General features: G+C 40.7%; 2 protein-coding genes across 2 annotated transcripts; one reads left to right on the forward strand and one right to left on the reverse strand.

Moving 5' to 3' along the window:
* Window positions 1-284: 284 nt before the first annotated feature.
* On the reverse strand, window positions 285-11220 carry hgsnat (heparan-alpha-glucosaminide N-acetyltransferase). Its single transcript, XM_080721271.1, has 18 exons — window positions 11058-11220; window positions 9862-9992; window positions 9217-9353; window positions 8750-8868; window positions 8455-8524; window positions 7987-8056; window positions 7620-7723; window positions 7209-7285; window positions 7077-7107; window positions 5621-5781; window positions 4863-4978; window positions 4386-4507; window positions 3323-3449; window positions 3069-3155; window positions 2845-2922; window positions 2585-2655; window positions 2066-2178; window positions 285-987 (listed from the first exon to the last, which is right to left on the reverse strand). The coding sequence occupies exons 1-18, from the start codon at window positions 11155-11157 to the stop codon at window positions 806-808; spliced, it is 1896 nt and encodes a 631-aa protein (XP_080577397.1). The 5' UTR covers window positions 11158-11220; the 3' UTR covers window positions 285-805.
* Window positions 11221-11804: 584 nt separating this feature from the next.
* Window positions 11805-15781, forward strand: LOC308281750 (dynactin subunit 6-like). Its single transcript, XM_080722035.1, has 7 exons — window positions 11805-11860; window positions 14294-14358; window positions 14486-14591; window positions 14806-14894; window positions 15008-15055; window positions 15190-15332; window positions 15509-15781. Exons 1-7 carry the CDS (start codon window positions 11832-11834, stop codon window positions 15599-15601), a joined length of 573 nt encoding a protein of 190 aa, XP_080578161.1. The 5' UTR covers window positions 11805-11831; the 3' UTR covers window positions 15602-15781.
* Window positions 15782-16230: the final 449 nt, after the last annotated feature.

Consider the following 16230-nt stretch of genomic DNA (forward strand, 5'->3'; position numbering starts at 1 on the left):
CCCTCCTCTGGGAAAGCAGATCTATCGTTGTCATGAGACTTTTGGTGAGTGAATAAAAACATATAAAGTTACTTTCACTAAAGAACCGCCATTGCAAAAACTATCCAGATTTGGAAAGGAAAAAAATAAAAAATAAAATAAAACACTGTATGCTTCATACTTCAGTCAGTTTTATTCTAACTATCCTTTGATGCCCCAAATTCAATTGTATAACATATTGAAGCGAAACACACCTGTCAAGGTAGTATTACATGAGAAATACACTTTCAAACACAGTAATAGAATTTTGATACAAAAGTAATTTATGCGTATAACATAGATCATATTTTACATTCATTAGACATTGGTACAGGGGCATTGGAAAAGCCAAATGAGTTTCATCTTTTTCTCAACGCAAATTATCTAAGTACTACCATGGCACATGGTAAGTAAAAAAAACAACAACGACAAAGGAATTCAATCACACGCACACTTTGGCTGTGGAATGACAAGAAGTAGACATATATTTTTAACAAACAACAAATTATTAATGTCAATTATTGTACTGCTGCTCAGTGTTCAAATCGACCAGTTCTTCCTGAGTCGCGTTCAGCCATTTCCAGGAATCAGCTGGTTCCAGTCTAGCATATCTTTGGAGAAAGTGAACTCTCAGGTTTATCTAAGCAGCTATAACAAACATACTGTAGCTACACTACAGTGCCAAAACAAATTCCACGTTCTGTTTTCGAAATACTCCAGACCACAAATCATAACTACAGTTTGCCGTGTGTCAGGACCTCCCTGGCAGCGGGTAGAATTTCTCCCTCTAAATCTTCCAGAAGATCTTCTTCCTGTAAAGCAGGAAGGCGATGAAGACCCAGCAGGAAGTAGCGAAGAGGTTTTGGGTGAGGTGCTCGCCGTGGGATTGGCTGTTGGCCATGCGCCAACGGAAGGGGAAGTAATTCTCCAACACTTCGTGGCCCACATACACCAGGATAGAGTTCATGCCTGGAACCATGCACACAGGACGGAGAGGTAAGGTTAAAGGTGATACACCATGAAATTTCACTTTTCCTATTTTAAAACCTTTTTTTGGGGTCCCACTAGCACCTTCTATCCTCACAAAGTCCCATTTCTGACCGTTGTGTCTTTCTCTGGTTTTGAGAAGGTGAAGGTTAAAAGTATCCTACGGGTTCTCAAAACAGGCTATCCAGATTTGCTGCCGATGATGACGTCATCATCGGCCGTTTTTGAAGATTTTCAACAAAAAAATAATAATAATAATAATTCAAAAATATATATATATTTTTTTTTGGGGGGGAGGGGGGGGGGGGAGGGGGGGGCGAAGGGTACTGCAGCTGAAAATGCTCAGAGCCATTAAAAAATGAGAGAGGCTCTCTATTCAGGAGTGGTAATTTAGCCTCAAACCTTTTGAAAAACGTTTTTGGGACATAAACAATATGACATAAATACTTTTTAATTGCATGGTGTATACTATCACCTTAAGGAACAACACTCTACTTAATACCAGGGTTCCCACACATTTTTACCAATTAATTTCCAAAACTTCCAGAATATTTAACCCAATTTCCAGGACTATATAACAATAATTCAGCTCAATAACAGGTCGCTTACTCCTATGCGCAATGCCAAAAGACAGGTAGTGTATGCCAGTTCTTCTCAACCTTTTCAGGCCGTGACCCCCAAAATAATCATGTTTTAACTGGGGACCCCGGCACCCTGATGAGCACTAAGAGTTGAGGAATTTTGTATAACACGGTTCTATTGTGAAAATAGCAGATCTACATGCATGTAGATCGTCTATTTTCATAATTTCTGCCTCTATATATTTGACAATTTGGCCCATGTTTAATTTGTCATTTCAGAGGTATTAAAAAAAACAATAACCAAAGAAAATGCATAGCTATTTTTTCCAGGACCTTCCAGGACCCTTGATAAATTCCAAAACATTTCCAGTACTGGAAAAATATTTTTCTAATTTCAAAATATTTCCAGGAATTTCATGACCGTGGGAACCCTGTAATACTGTAAATATGCCCAAAAACAGAAATCACAAGCTGCTCACCAGGGTAATAGAAGGGAGCCCCTGACCACCACTTCTTTACATCTACAGTGTAGTAGACCAGCACCAGTGCTACATAGGCGAAACAGGCTAGTGTTGTCACATAAGACAGAGACCTGGAAAATAGACAGACATGAAAGCATAATTAATTACTGTAGCTGCAAAGAAAACAAGTATGACATCATTACTCATAACCGGGGTAGAGACAAATATAAATATTTGCACTTGGAATTTGGGACACAAAGGCAAAGAATCTGGCCAAAATTCTAGAAACTTATTTCATGTATATTTAGAAATAACAGGCAGTTTCACTACCAAAAAACAGTCATAAATTGCATACAAAAAATACAAAATAAAGAAAAAGAAAAAAAGAAAAGAGGAAATATTCATAAACTTCATTAGCAATGCATCTAGCTGTGCATTTATTGGTATGATATGTTTTCTAAACAAGTTGCTCCCTGGACAAAAAAACAAGTAGTAGTGTCTGCTAATACAAGTCACGACTAATACAAGTGGGTTTACCATAGGTTCTTGTTGACAGGAATGAAGCCCTGATCTCTGGAGCACAGGGTAAGAACAGCTGAAAGGATTCCCTGTGCAACACAAAAAAACGCTGAGGCTCAACAAGAGCTGGACACATTTCACAGAAAAACCAAGTACCCCCCTTTGAGAAAAGGCACAGGTTGCTTTCACACAGCGAGTCAGTATGTTGGAATAGAGATAACAGATGGATTTACACATGAGCTGCACAGATGTGATATAAAGCAACATAGTCTGCTTACCAGCATGAGACCCCATACAAGGAACCTTGACATTATTTTGGAATGGAGATCTCTGTAGTGTAACATTATCTTTCCTGCCTGGAGGAGCCAAAAACAGAAACACACATCCACAACACAATTAATTCAGTCGGATGGATCCAGAGACCTTAATGATAATCTCCTCTGCTTGAGGAAGATTAAAAAAAGAGGGAAAGGGGGGAGGGGGGAACGGAGAAAGCGCAAACCTGTAATCCGAGGAAAGCCATGACGATGGAGTTGATACTCCCTAGAACACCCTCCGGGTCGTATGGCACGTGAGTCGCATAAATTACCTTAATTAAAGTGTGAACACAATTGGATTATTCTAGACATATGTAATAGAATAATAAGTCACTAGTTTGTTCTTCAACCTCAGACAAATAATGTTTATAACCACTCATTACTGAAGACAAAACATGAATAAATTGGTTACAGTGTTTTTGGTAAGTTTGTCACTAACCCGGGAGGAAGGGGTCTGATAGATGTGGTTGACTCCCATAAGCCAGCGGTCAATGTACCCAGCTGCTCCCCCAGTGCAATTAGGGTACAGACCCATGTCCCCAATTCCACCTGGACCCAAATAGCCACTGTACAGAAAGAAGGGGGGGGGGGGGGGGGGTTTCAAGTCAGTTTTTTTCCTTCAGGGGACAGCTGTGAATCATGGCCAAACTCTTTTAAAAGGTTCATGGCAAGTTGGGGTTGTGTATTGTTCATAGTTATCAGAAAGTCAGGGTAAAAAATCTGGCTTTACATGGCAAAACTTCATGCAGCTTTAGTTGTTTGAAGCTTAGTTTAATCCAAGTTGCATTTGAGTTGCATAGTACTGTAAATCCCTCTCCAGTACGCCTGAAGCTTGTTTGGAACTCAGCCGCTAACAGCTGCACACATTTCAACTGAAAATAGTTTAATGTAACAGTCAGTGCTTGATTTCAACATCCATTACATTATTGGACATAGATTCAGAAATCGAATGTCTTCACTCTATAGTGATTCAGGTTTGGTTACCCTCCCTCGTACTCTTTCAAGTCAAAGGTCTTTCATCCACACCCATTTTTCCTTTTTACAGTAGGTTGTAAATTGTTGTTTATTTCCTCTCACATATCAACACATGTTACTGCTCTGATAGTTAAAGTAGCCAGTGCTAGAAGAAAGAAATACTTGCGGGATAAAATTATATCATGATTATCATCCAGCAGAAAATTACTTGCTGGATGAAATTATATCATTCAGAAAGAAGATATTATCTAATAGTGAGCAAATGAAACCTATAAAACCTATAAATAATAGCACTCTATTGTGTTGCACATGACTGATTATCTTTCAATTTCTTTGTATAACTGTCAATTTACATGCAATTTGCAACCTGCAACTAGTTTGTGAAGGTTTCATGATTTGAAATCAGCCTTACGGACTGTTAACTGTTGCATGTAAATACTGTCATTTGTTCTGACAACTTTCATCACACAAAACAAAACACTGTATGTGCACGCACGTGCTTGCGCACACACTCATGTCTGACTCACGTTGGGCAGCCAGGAACAGGGAGTAGGAAGGTAAGGCAAAGCCAGATGCCTTCCAATACGATCACGCACACCCAGGCAGGCCAGTAGAGTAGAATATCACAGAAAGGGTACCACCAAGCATCCTGGGAAATAAAGAGGCAATAATGATTTTGGACAAAAGGTACACACACTTATAAACAAAGCATCTATCATAAATAAAGTGCAAGATTACAGTAAGAATGTCATAAAATCTGTACCATGTCATGTCATAGCCGTAGAAGCCATAGCAAATATTCCAATGGAAGAACACTTGAGAAAATTAACCACTTTAACCCTGTCATTCCAAATTTGGACGTGTCATTACAGACAAAATCTATAAATTTGAAAATGTTTTGAATTTCATGCTGCGATGGATTGTGAGTTTGTAGATCAACCTTTTTTTCGTGGTTAAGTGGTTAAAGGTTAGGGTTCTAGGGTAAACAACAGTGTTTGACTGACCGTGGGCAGGTTGTCGAGGCGAGCCCTGGCCACCAACACATCCAGACAGGCTACAACCAGGTATGACCAGGCCAGTCGCTGCAGCACACCTGGGATCCGTAGGTTGTCCCACGACACTGCAGACGAGAGCAGAGCATGAGCATGCATTGCATACCCATTAGGGATGGGACGATAAGCGATATTATCGTTTATCGCGATGAAAAACACATTATATCACGATAATCGTATCGTGGAGATTTAATTTATCGTGATATCGTCCTCCGTCATGCACTGGGATCAATTCACCTTTTATTTGCCGAGCTGCATGTCCGGTACCACTTAAACCCTCTATAATTATATTGGTAAAAGGTACTTATAATATACGTACTTGATACAGTCTTTTTTTAACTCTCTATCAAATGTCTTTGCCAAAAAATAGCTGATCTTCAAGCTCACAACGCGTCGCAAAACACGACGCGACACGTTGTGAGCTTGTAGATCTGCTATTTTTTTGGCAAATGTTAAGCCCCAGGATAATGGATTTTGATTATGGTGATAATATCTTAATTCGCGATTTCCTTTGTCACAATAATCGTGATATGACATTTTCATATCGTCCCATCCCTAATACCCATTACCCGCAGCCACAAGCAAACACACGCACACACACGCCTATACAGGCATGCTCTCTGTAACACAAGCACACACAGTACAAGGCAGTGGAATGTGTCTGATACTGTTACACTACTATAGAAATGTGCATGTGTGGCTGTGCTCACAGGGTCCCTGGCAGTAGTTGGGGTTGATGATGATGACTCCTATGATGAAGAGCTGCAGACTCCTCCACACAGTCTTCCATAGTAATGTGCCTCGAGATGTGCCTCTGCTCAGCACAGAGTTGACTGAGAGGGCTATTGACGTCCCCATTATAAACACAAACCTTCGGGGGGTGGGGTGGGGGTGGGGTGAAACATAGGGGAGGGAGAAGTGAGGAGAGAGTGAAAGTGTGAAAAGAGAGAGGAAATGAGATATTCACACAGTGGGCAGTGCAGAGCACTTGTTAAGGCCTGATCTTTACTTTTGTGTAACCATGTAGCTGAGAGGGTCCACGTTCTACACATTCTACAGCAGGGGTTCCCAAACCTTTTTGTCTCAGGGCACCCCATAAATATTATTTTAATCCGAGGCACCCCTACATTATAATTTTCACTCCCTATAATTAAATGTACTAAACTAGTGAAAACAGCAGATCTACAAGCACACAACGCCTTGCGATGTGTGCTTGTAGATCGGCTGTTTTTGATCGGCTGTTTTCACTAGTTTTGTGCGACAGTCTTGTATGATGAAGCAGGGCTTTGCTTTACCAAAAGACGTACACATTTGAAACTTGGAGATACAAGGTTTCTGCCCGACAGTGACGATATTTTAGTGATTATGTTGCGAGGAAAACGTTGAGATAATAGCCATTTTGGTTATAAGTGACTGAAAATAACTTTGTACTTGAAGTCTAAAATACTAAATATTTTTTCAAGTGTCCAAATAAATTCCAAATATTATCAAATTATCTCGCGGCACCCCTGGACTGCCGTAGTGGCACCCCAGGGTGCCCCGTCACCCACTTTGAAAACCCCTGTTCTATAATATGGCGTCTTCAAACGCGCACATGTTCAAGAGCAACAGTAACATGGGCTGCACTCAATACAAAGCACAACCTCATGGACACAGCTGTGCCCTGGCAAGAGGCCTTTGTGAGGTCTATTGTCCTAGTTTATTCAATTTTGTGGCATTTATTTCTGTGAGTTACAGATATACTGTGAGACCTCAGAATTCCTTCAACAAATCATCCAGTAGTCTTTCTTATTCAGGTTTGTATTCTGTTCTGCTTGTATACAATTTATAAAACCTGTCAACTATAAATTTAAGTCCTTTATTTGTTGTCACATAACATACAGTAATACAGCAGTCCATTTTTATTTTCTAGTAGGTCACATGTGCAGCCAGTCAGTGTAATTGTCCACACTTTAAGTATGTGCAATAACAAATTCTGGCATGCACGTGGATGTAGCATGGGCAGGTGATGAACTTTATGTGATGCGGCGTTGCGGACCGTTGCGTCCAAGTAGACGCGGCAAGTATACATTGGCCTAGAGTATACAGTAGCTCAGTGGAACTTATTCATTACTAGTGCTGAATTAAATCTGGGGGAGTATAGAAAGAAGCAGGAAGTGAACCTACCAAGGGAAGACCAGGTCAGCTACAGTAAGGCCTGTACAGAGACAAATAGAGATGAATTGCCCATCAATTCCAGAAATAACCACATGAAGAATTGGTGATGGGGTTTGAAAGAACCGAGAGAGCTGCGCTCACCATTCCAGCTCTCGTGCCTGAAGAACCAGTACCGTCCTCCTCCATAATTCACAAACACCATGAGGACCAAGGAGATTCTGAGAGGACATATGCATTATTACAACAACATTTCTTTATCCATTCAGTTCCATACATTTTGCAGGTAAATGGACATTCAGTGTTCCAATTAAGAAGGAAATAAGGGTTTTAAAATGTATGACCCAAAAATTCCCTTCCCGGGTCTACTTCATGCAAGTAAGACAATCTACCTACAAACAATTACTGTTTCTCCATGGATGGTGGCTCAGAGAAACCTTTCCTTTAAACTCAGTGGTCCACGGGCTCATTTCTCAATATGTCACAGTCAATCCAGTTATCCTTTCAGTATCTTTAAACAAGCTGAGAAAAACTGGAGAGAGGAGAGGGGCCTACCCTCGAAAAGTGTCCAAGGACCGTAGCCTATTACTGGGGGTGGGTGGTGGAGGGAGGATAGTATCATGAACTACCTCCACTGACCTTCCTGGGGGGCCCAGTTCCTGAGAGATGGATAAAAATGATCAATCAGCCAAGACATTTTAACAAAATGTATAATAAAGAAATAAACCATGTACAGGGCAGTCTTTAGTTAGCATTTGTATTTAAATAGTGATGGACATGACCATAACATTACTTATGGTTACTCCTCAATTATAGTATGTAGCATGCTATCTTTTTGTTCTAATTCCAGAAACATCCCCGTCTAATAAATCATTTTTTACGTGTGTAATCACAAGAATGCCCACTACACAAAAATACTCACAGAGTTGATGAGCCTCTCTGTCTCCATGGTGCTGCCCAATCGGAAGAGGGCACTTTTCACCGCATCCAGCCTGGACATAATCAGTCAATTACTACAATCTTCCGTTTCTATTACACAGTAATAACACCAAGCAGGGGGTCTCAACAATACGGTGAGTGACATTAGCATTGTGCGCAAATGCAATCAAAATGAATGCCAAAAACACATTAATACAATATATTAACTTTAACTTTGCACCCTGCTCTTGTGTGACTGAGCTCATCTTTTTATGACATTTTACAGTGGGTAAAAATAATAATAAAAGAAAACTAAACGAGAAATGAATTAATAAAGTTGAGAACCACTGCAATGGTAGCAGTCCACACTGAAAAACAGTTTATATATTATATACTAGGCAAGAACAGTGCTCATGCCATGCTTTCAAGTGAGGAAATAGGATACAAAATAAAAAATACAAATGTGATTTACCCCAATATTGTACCTCCGATGGCAGATACAATGGTCAGGCCAGTGAGCAAGAGGAAGGCTATCAAGATAGCTGAGGGGAAAATGTCGTACATGGGATTAATATACTGTACATTTTGTAGTAGGAAAGAGAGAGAGAGAGAGAGAGAGAGAGAGAGAGAGAGAGAGAGAGAGAGAGAGAGAGAGAGAGAGAGAGAGAGGGAGTGTGTGTGTGTGTGTGTGTGTGTGTGTGTGTGTGTGTGTGTGTGTGTGTGTGTGTGTGTGTGTGTGTGTGTGTGTGAGAGTGAGAGAGACTCACGTATGTAGCTGTCTTCAGGTTCTGATTCGGTCACCAAGGAGCAGTTAACAACTGCAGGATCTTTCAGATTCTTAACCCACAACGAGTAGTTACCAAACTCCCCAAAGTGGAATGGAACCCTATGTGAAGAGATCAAAACCGTGAGATCCGCGCACTCACGTGCATGCATGGTAAAATAATTCACTAACTCTGCATGCTTATTATTCATTTGTTTTGTGGCCTGGGCGGCTAGTGTATCAGTCCAGGCACCTGGGCTGCAAATGCCCCAAAAAATATCTTAAGAGAGAGATGTATTTATTTCGTAAGGACATTATTTACCTTGAAGTATTTAAAATATTTAACTTAAGATGCTCAAAATGACTTTGTTCAGGTATATTAAACAAAGCGTTAAAAAATGTGTTTCTGTATCAAATTAAATCCTTTATATGATATGCTGACATTAAGTGAACTATGTTTAGAGTGCTTACGTGCACAGCTCCAGGCTGAAATTGGAGCTGTTGAGCTGCAGTGTAATGCCATGCTGTGTTCCCACAATGAAGTCCACTGAGCTGGCCATGCCAGGACCTGGCACTGTGGGCACCACCCCTAGAGACTGGTACAAACACTGACACACACACACACACACACACACACACACACACACACACACACACACACACACACACACACACACACACACACACACACACACACACACACACACACACACACACACACACACACACACACACACACACACACACACACACAATGCTCAAAACAATAGCGGTAATAACAAAACCAATATGCCTGATCCACAAATATTATCTTTCATCTAAATTCATCCGTTGAAAAATGTTCATACATTTTCAAACATTTTCATAAGAAGTAGTGGAAATAGCAGATCTGCAAGCTCACAACGCCTTGGGGTGCGACATGTGAGGTTGTAGATTGGGCATTTCGATTATAAAATGATTAAATATAAAAGGCTAACAGAAATGTAATATTGTATTCATACGTTACAATATTCAATTGCAATTGCTAGGTGTGTGTGACTGTGTGTGTGTGTGTGTGTGTGTGTGTGTGTGTGTGTGTGTGTGTGTGTGTGTGTGTGTGTGTGTGGTGGACGGTACCTGATAGCAGTGGTCTGACCTCCAGGACACCACCAACTCAGTGCTTAGTTCATTGTTTACGGTGAGAAAAGCTTCATCCATCTTCAGCACTAGAGATTTGTACTGATGCTGATGACGATGAGGATGACCCACTGAAACAGAGGCGATATACACACTGTGCAATGCAATCTATTTGATCATCATCGGATTTATAAAATCCACCCAAAACATACAGTTTAATACATAAAGTTTAAAGAGACAAAGACTCAGTCAACACTAGCCACATTCAACCTCTCCTAAACCACACCTAAATGTGCAACCACTGTTTACATACACCCTTCTTGCCAGATTAGCAGTGCATCCATCCATAGCTGTAGCTTGGGATGGACTAAACAAGCATAGCCTGGTGCTACTGTTGCTTGCCTTGCATGCTTAAGTGCTGTCCTAAATGTAAAGATGCAGGAAATGTACCTTAACGTTTCAATCGCCCTTTCGGGGGTTTACTTCGTAATTTCCATCTGCTGTCAAGCTGACACTTACCTTAATGCTTCTGATTCAGGTCTAAATAGCAACTTTCTGTTTATTCCATCTTACTAGGAAGCAAGCAAGCAGTACGCAGTAATAGCCTAACTGGACTGGCTGACGGAAGGCATGTGAGTGTGGGGGGTTGAGTTGTGCCCGCATCACACCGGTTGTCACATGCCCCAGCAATCCACTTCAAGAGGATAAAATAACTCCCTGGGAGGGAATTTCAAACCCTGAGGTCCATTCTAGTTGAACTGACTGCTGGCTGGCTGGTCCCTTCACTATCCTGGACAATGTATTTGCTATCCTACTACTTTTACTCCACTACAATTATTTGAAACATTTAGTTACTAGTTACTTTGTAGATTTTTACTATTATTACAAAACATATACACTAACAGCCCTATATACATTTTGGCAATTTGAAAATAGCAGATCTACAAGCTCACAATGCATTGCGATGCGACACATTGTGAGCTTGTAGATCTGCTATTTTCAAAAGATGTGTGTACATTTGAAAACTTGAACTTTTGGTACTTTGAGTACATTTTGATACCAATACTTTTGTACTTTTGCTTGTATTTCTACATTGCAGCATCGATACTTTTACTTGTGAGTACCTCCCCACCACTAGCTATGTAGCTATGTAGAACTAGCAGTCTGGATGCTGCTGCCAACAACACTTGACTTACATGAAGACATGTCAGCTGTCAGAGGAGCCACGCAAACAGCTACAATCAGAGCGACCACTGCAAGAAAAAGCAGCTCATAGTTCTTCTTTGGTTGAGCCATGTTGGCACAGTCCTCCTCCCCTGGTCCCTCTCTTCTCCCCGCGTCCCAACACCTTTCTTTTCGTTCTGGCTTTGATTTATCTTTTTTCATAATAACACACTCCCCCCCCCCTCTCCTTGTTTTGACACAGTACAGGCAATAGACCGATACATTCACCTTGCAGGCAGCTGATCCGGTCTGGGTCCAGAGCGGATACGGAAACTGTGTACTCATGTATGTGCGCGTGCGTATCGCCGGATATAGTAGGTGGGCTCTAGACCGGATCAGACCACAGAGCAGTAAATAGGAACCAGGCTTTCCACAGGTACTGCAGAAAGTCCCTGGGGAAGCCCAGCTGCTGACGTGATGTTATAGTGGGAGAGAGAAGGGACAAAATACACTTTACCTTTTATTTATTTATCTTTTATTTGTGTCGCATGCGCATTGCGCACACGTAGCCAGCGGCGTCAGTTCAGAAAAAGCTAAGGTATGGCAACATAACTGGTGTCTTGCGCGCGTGCAAGACACCAGTCATGTTGCCATACCTTAGCAACAGGCACGATTACAGTCATTTTTTTTTTTTCCTCTGTAGCCTTTGCCATACCCAATTGACGCCTCTGCACGTAGCCATCTGTAGGACTCGAAATCGATTGTCGAGCGAGCGGAAGGAAGGAGTTGATGGATGAGCTTCCATCATGGCTGATAAACAAACTATTCAGAAAAGGTAATGAAGCCCGAAGACAATCTATTTAACATTACAATATTATTATCATCCTGTAGAGTGTAGAATAAAGAAGAATGGAGTGGGGCGGGAAAGAAACAACCACGGGCCGTTCTTCTAATGTTTGTCGTCTTAAACGTAGCATATTATGTAGGGCGTGCGCTCGCAAAAACATCAATGTCTATTCACGTTATTCCTGGCCCCGCCCCCGGCTTCCTGTTCACATCCTGAAAGAAAATAAAAAACATCATTTGGTTTCCTGTGTCCTTGCATTAAAGTGTCAGTAGAGGCGCTCTGAGCTCTTGGCTCTGAATGAACCGGTGTTGCCATGTCTGCTTATAATAAGCAATTTGTGTAGTTGTTTATTGGGCTTACTTTCTAATATTTTTTAAACCAGTGGTTCCCAAATCTTTTCATATCAAGGACCCCAGTGTAACATATTTGTCCACAGTTGCAGACCCCCATCTGAAAATATGTGGTGCCAGGGACCTCCACACAGATTTATGTTGTTAAAATCTTTCAAAAATATTCAAATTTCTTTTTTTCCCCTCAATATTTTTTTAAATAGCAAATATACAAGCTCACAATTTGTGCGCTTGCTGATCTGCTATTTTCAATTGTAAATGTAAAGTAGATCCTAGTTGCTTCTGTTGGGCTTATTTCTTTGGCAAAATCTGGCAACAGACAATTCCGTGTCACTTCCTTACTTGGGAGGAAGTGAAAAGATGTTTTTTTAAGCACACACCCTCTGTAAAAGAAAATGGCAGCCTCCATAGAATGGCCAGGAATATCGTGAATAGTTATTGTGGGCTCGCCAGTACCTGGCGAGCACACTTTAGATATTGTCATTATTTATTTATTTATTTATCTAGTAAGTAGACGGGATTTTCGGTTCCTTTCTACTCCTACATACTTAGTGAGAAAATGAAAATAAAAACATCAATGTGTTCAGCTTACAGTGGCGACGTGTGCTATTACTTTATACAGCAATCGGCCAAATGGTGGCGCTGTAGGAAGCCTTCGAAAGTGCGATCTTTGAACAGGTATAGCTCATGCTGTGTTATACATACAGCCATGAAACCTGTATACACTTATGCGTCTCCTCATGCCGAAGAACTTTTACCCTCTAACTTTTGACCTCTGACCTTTAGGTCTCCCACAATTCGGAATAATATGAAAAACAGTAAAAATCTATCTCCTCCTGGGATTTTCGCGTCAAGTGCACAAAACTTTTTTCACATGAACTTTGGACCAATACGGTCAGATTGATCAACCAGATTTTTTTTAAAGTGAAATATAATTTTTTAATAATTTAATCAATATTGCGGTTTTATGCAAATTATTCTTCGGCCTCTAAATCATACATGCAAAGGTACACGTTCATGGCATTTGGCAAAGATGTGGAGGGTTAGTCAAAGTATCACTGAAACCAATTTTATTCCAATCGGCCAAAGGGGGGCGCTATACGAAGCGTTTGAAAATTCAAACTTCAAACGGGCATAAGTCATGACTCGTTTTGTTTGAAGACATGCAACTTGTTACACGCGTGCTTTGACTCGAGCGGAAGACATCTGTGTCGTTGTTAAGTAAGCTCCGCCCTTCGATTTTCCGCCATATTGAGCAGTTTGTAAAACGCGTAAACCCGCTTTTATTCTGGAATTTTCGCTCCACGTGCACAAAACTTTTTTTACGTGAACTTTGGACCGATATCTAAAGATCTGTCAGATCGGATTTCTTTAAAATTGAAACATGCTTTTTAAAATAAATTCAATGAATATTGCAGTTTTATGCAAATTATTCTTCTGCCTCTAAATCATACATGCAAAGTAACACGTTCATGGCATTTGGCAAAGATGTAGAGTGTTAGTCCAAATATCACTAAAACCAATCTTACCCCAATTGGCCAAAGGGGGGCGCTATATCATTTTGAGCAGTTTGTGAAACGCTTAAACCCGTTAGGATTTTTTTTTGCAATTTGCATGAAACATTCTACACACAATCAAAGGACCTTTATCTAATATGCCTATGAAGTGCACACACACAAAAAAATAATAATAATGAATATAGCTGCAAGCAGCGATAAAGTGGCCAAAGCCAAAAACACCTCAAATCATGAACACAGCCTGCAATGTGCGTGAAATCTTGCAAGCACATTCCCAATAGGTCAAGGAACAGATACCACCCTTCTCACATTGGCCTGTTATAGCGCCACCAGCGGGTCAACTTTTGCACAACACATTTTTGGAACAAAATGGACCAATCTTTGACGTCAGTAACGTCAAAGAGAGCACTGCCTGCGATCTTGACATTTTGTGCTTTCATAGCCATTGTTTTCTGGCTTGAAGCGAGCCCACAATTGTTTCGAAGGAACAATATTTTTCTAGTTATTATTGTTATTATACAAATATAACTCAACATTACTCGCTTTTCTTTCAGCGTTAAAATCGCAGCTGGAGCAGTGGTGTGTGTTGAGTGTGAAATTCGAGGAGATGTTACTATTGGTAAGATGCTCACTTCACACAGTAATCTTGACTTGCGGGGTTTGTTTTGTAACCATCAGGTTCACATAGGTTGAACATTGTACAATGTTTTTAATGAAGGCTCCTTGTTTATGTGTGTTTTGATCAGGCTCTAGGACGGTGGTCCACCCCAAAGCTCGCATCATTGCAGAGGCAGGACCCATTGTGATTGGAGAGGGCAACTTGATAGAGGAGCAAGCTCTCATAATTAATAGGTTATTATATAGTAATCATGATTTCTGTACATGGATTGTACACTGTAAAATCCTGAGTGTTCATTTATCTCAAGAGTCTACAAATGAAACCAAATGCACCCGCAACTGTTCCATTTGTAGACTCAGAGTTACGTCTGTAAAAGCCAAGGGTCCATTTGGTCCCATTTGTAGTCTTCACACATTCATTTCAAGCTATTTTGCCTGTTACCTCCAGTTACCCAGAGAATATCACACCAGATTCAGAGGGAGTGGAGCCCAAGACGATGACAATTGGCATAAACAACGTATTTGAAGTAGGATGTGGTATCCTTTGGTCGGTCTTAAAAGTGTAACGGTGAATCAATCTGTTAGACCTGGTATGTATATGCTGTGTACCTTCGTATGTACCATTGACTTGACCTTAACCTCCTCTTCAGTATCGCAAGCCATGAAACTTGGTGACAACAATGTCATTGAATCTAAAGGTGAGATGCCCCATTTGCATCCGTTTAGGCTGTTTTGTGTCAGTCACTGCCTGCAAAGTGCATTATACCGTATAATGGAGCCATGTCAACTACTTTTATTGTGCCATTATCAAATGTGCTCTGCTCTTGTCCAGCCGACGTCGGGAGGAATGTGATCCTAACTAGTGGCTGTATCATCGGCGCTTTCTGCCAGGTGAACACCTGTGAGGTCATACCTGAGAATACAGTCATTTACGGTTCTGGCTGCATGAGACGAGTACAGACAGAGAGACCACAGGTACATACAGTAGCTGCATGCGTTTGTTTTTGTTGTATGGATGTAACTGAGTGTACCGATATATCCTGATTTTTTGGAATGGAAAATGCCTCTTGAATATTGTTAAAAAGGTATAAAATGAAGAAAAGCACCACTTCTGCAATATTTATGCATCCATTTCTTCTTCTTTTTTTCAGCCCCAGACTCTTCAGCTTGACTTTCTGATGAAGATCTTGCCCAACTACCACCACTTAAAGAAAACAGTCAAAACCAGCCACAGTGCAAGCTAACCTAATAATTGATTAAATCAACTTTCTAGAAGGGCTGAAACAGTTTTCAATTATAAAAGTATGGCCTTATTTATACCACACTACGGTCACAATATGACTTGATGATCTGAAATGTTTTGTATTTGCATATACACTTTCCTACTCCCACTCTTTACTTAAATAAAGTATAACTTGTTAAGAGCAGTGAATGGTTGTGTGGACTACTTGCACTTACATTTGAATAGGAGTATAATAAGTAGACATAAACTGTAATGAGTAAACTGTAATGAGTGACAGTATAAATTTCATACGAAAACTAGAAGCAGTGCTCTTCCGAGCACAGGTCTCCACCAGGCCAGGCGTCCTGGTGGTGCTATAAGCCAATGTAAAAAGGGTGGCATGTGTTCTTCACCAATCTTAGACCTTTCATGACACCACCATGAAGCTGATTTGAACATTTTGTAGTGTAATTTCTTCCTTGGCCTTTTGCGAAGGTGTGTGCATTTCATTATAATTGCACGCTGTGTTCATGATTTGAGGCATTTTGTTCGAAACGGATCAATCCTACAAAGTTTGGAGGCCAATCTTAGCCAATCAGGATCGAATATTTAATATGGACAGATCTGTCTTGATCATATGACTGTAGAGAT

The sequence above is a fragment of the Nannobrachium achirus genome (genome assembly GCF_963921795.1).
Source record: "Nannobrachium achirus genome assembly, chromosome: 3".
NCBI lineage: Eukaryota > Metazoa > Chordata > Actinopteri > Myctophiformes > Myctophidae > Nannobrachium > Nannobrachium achirus.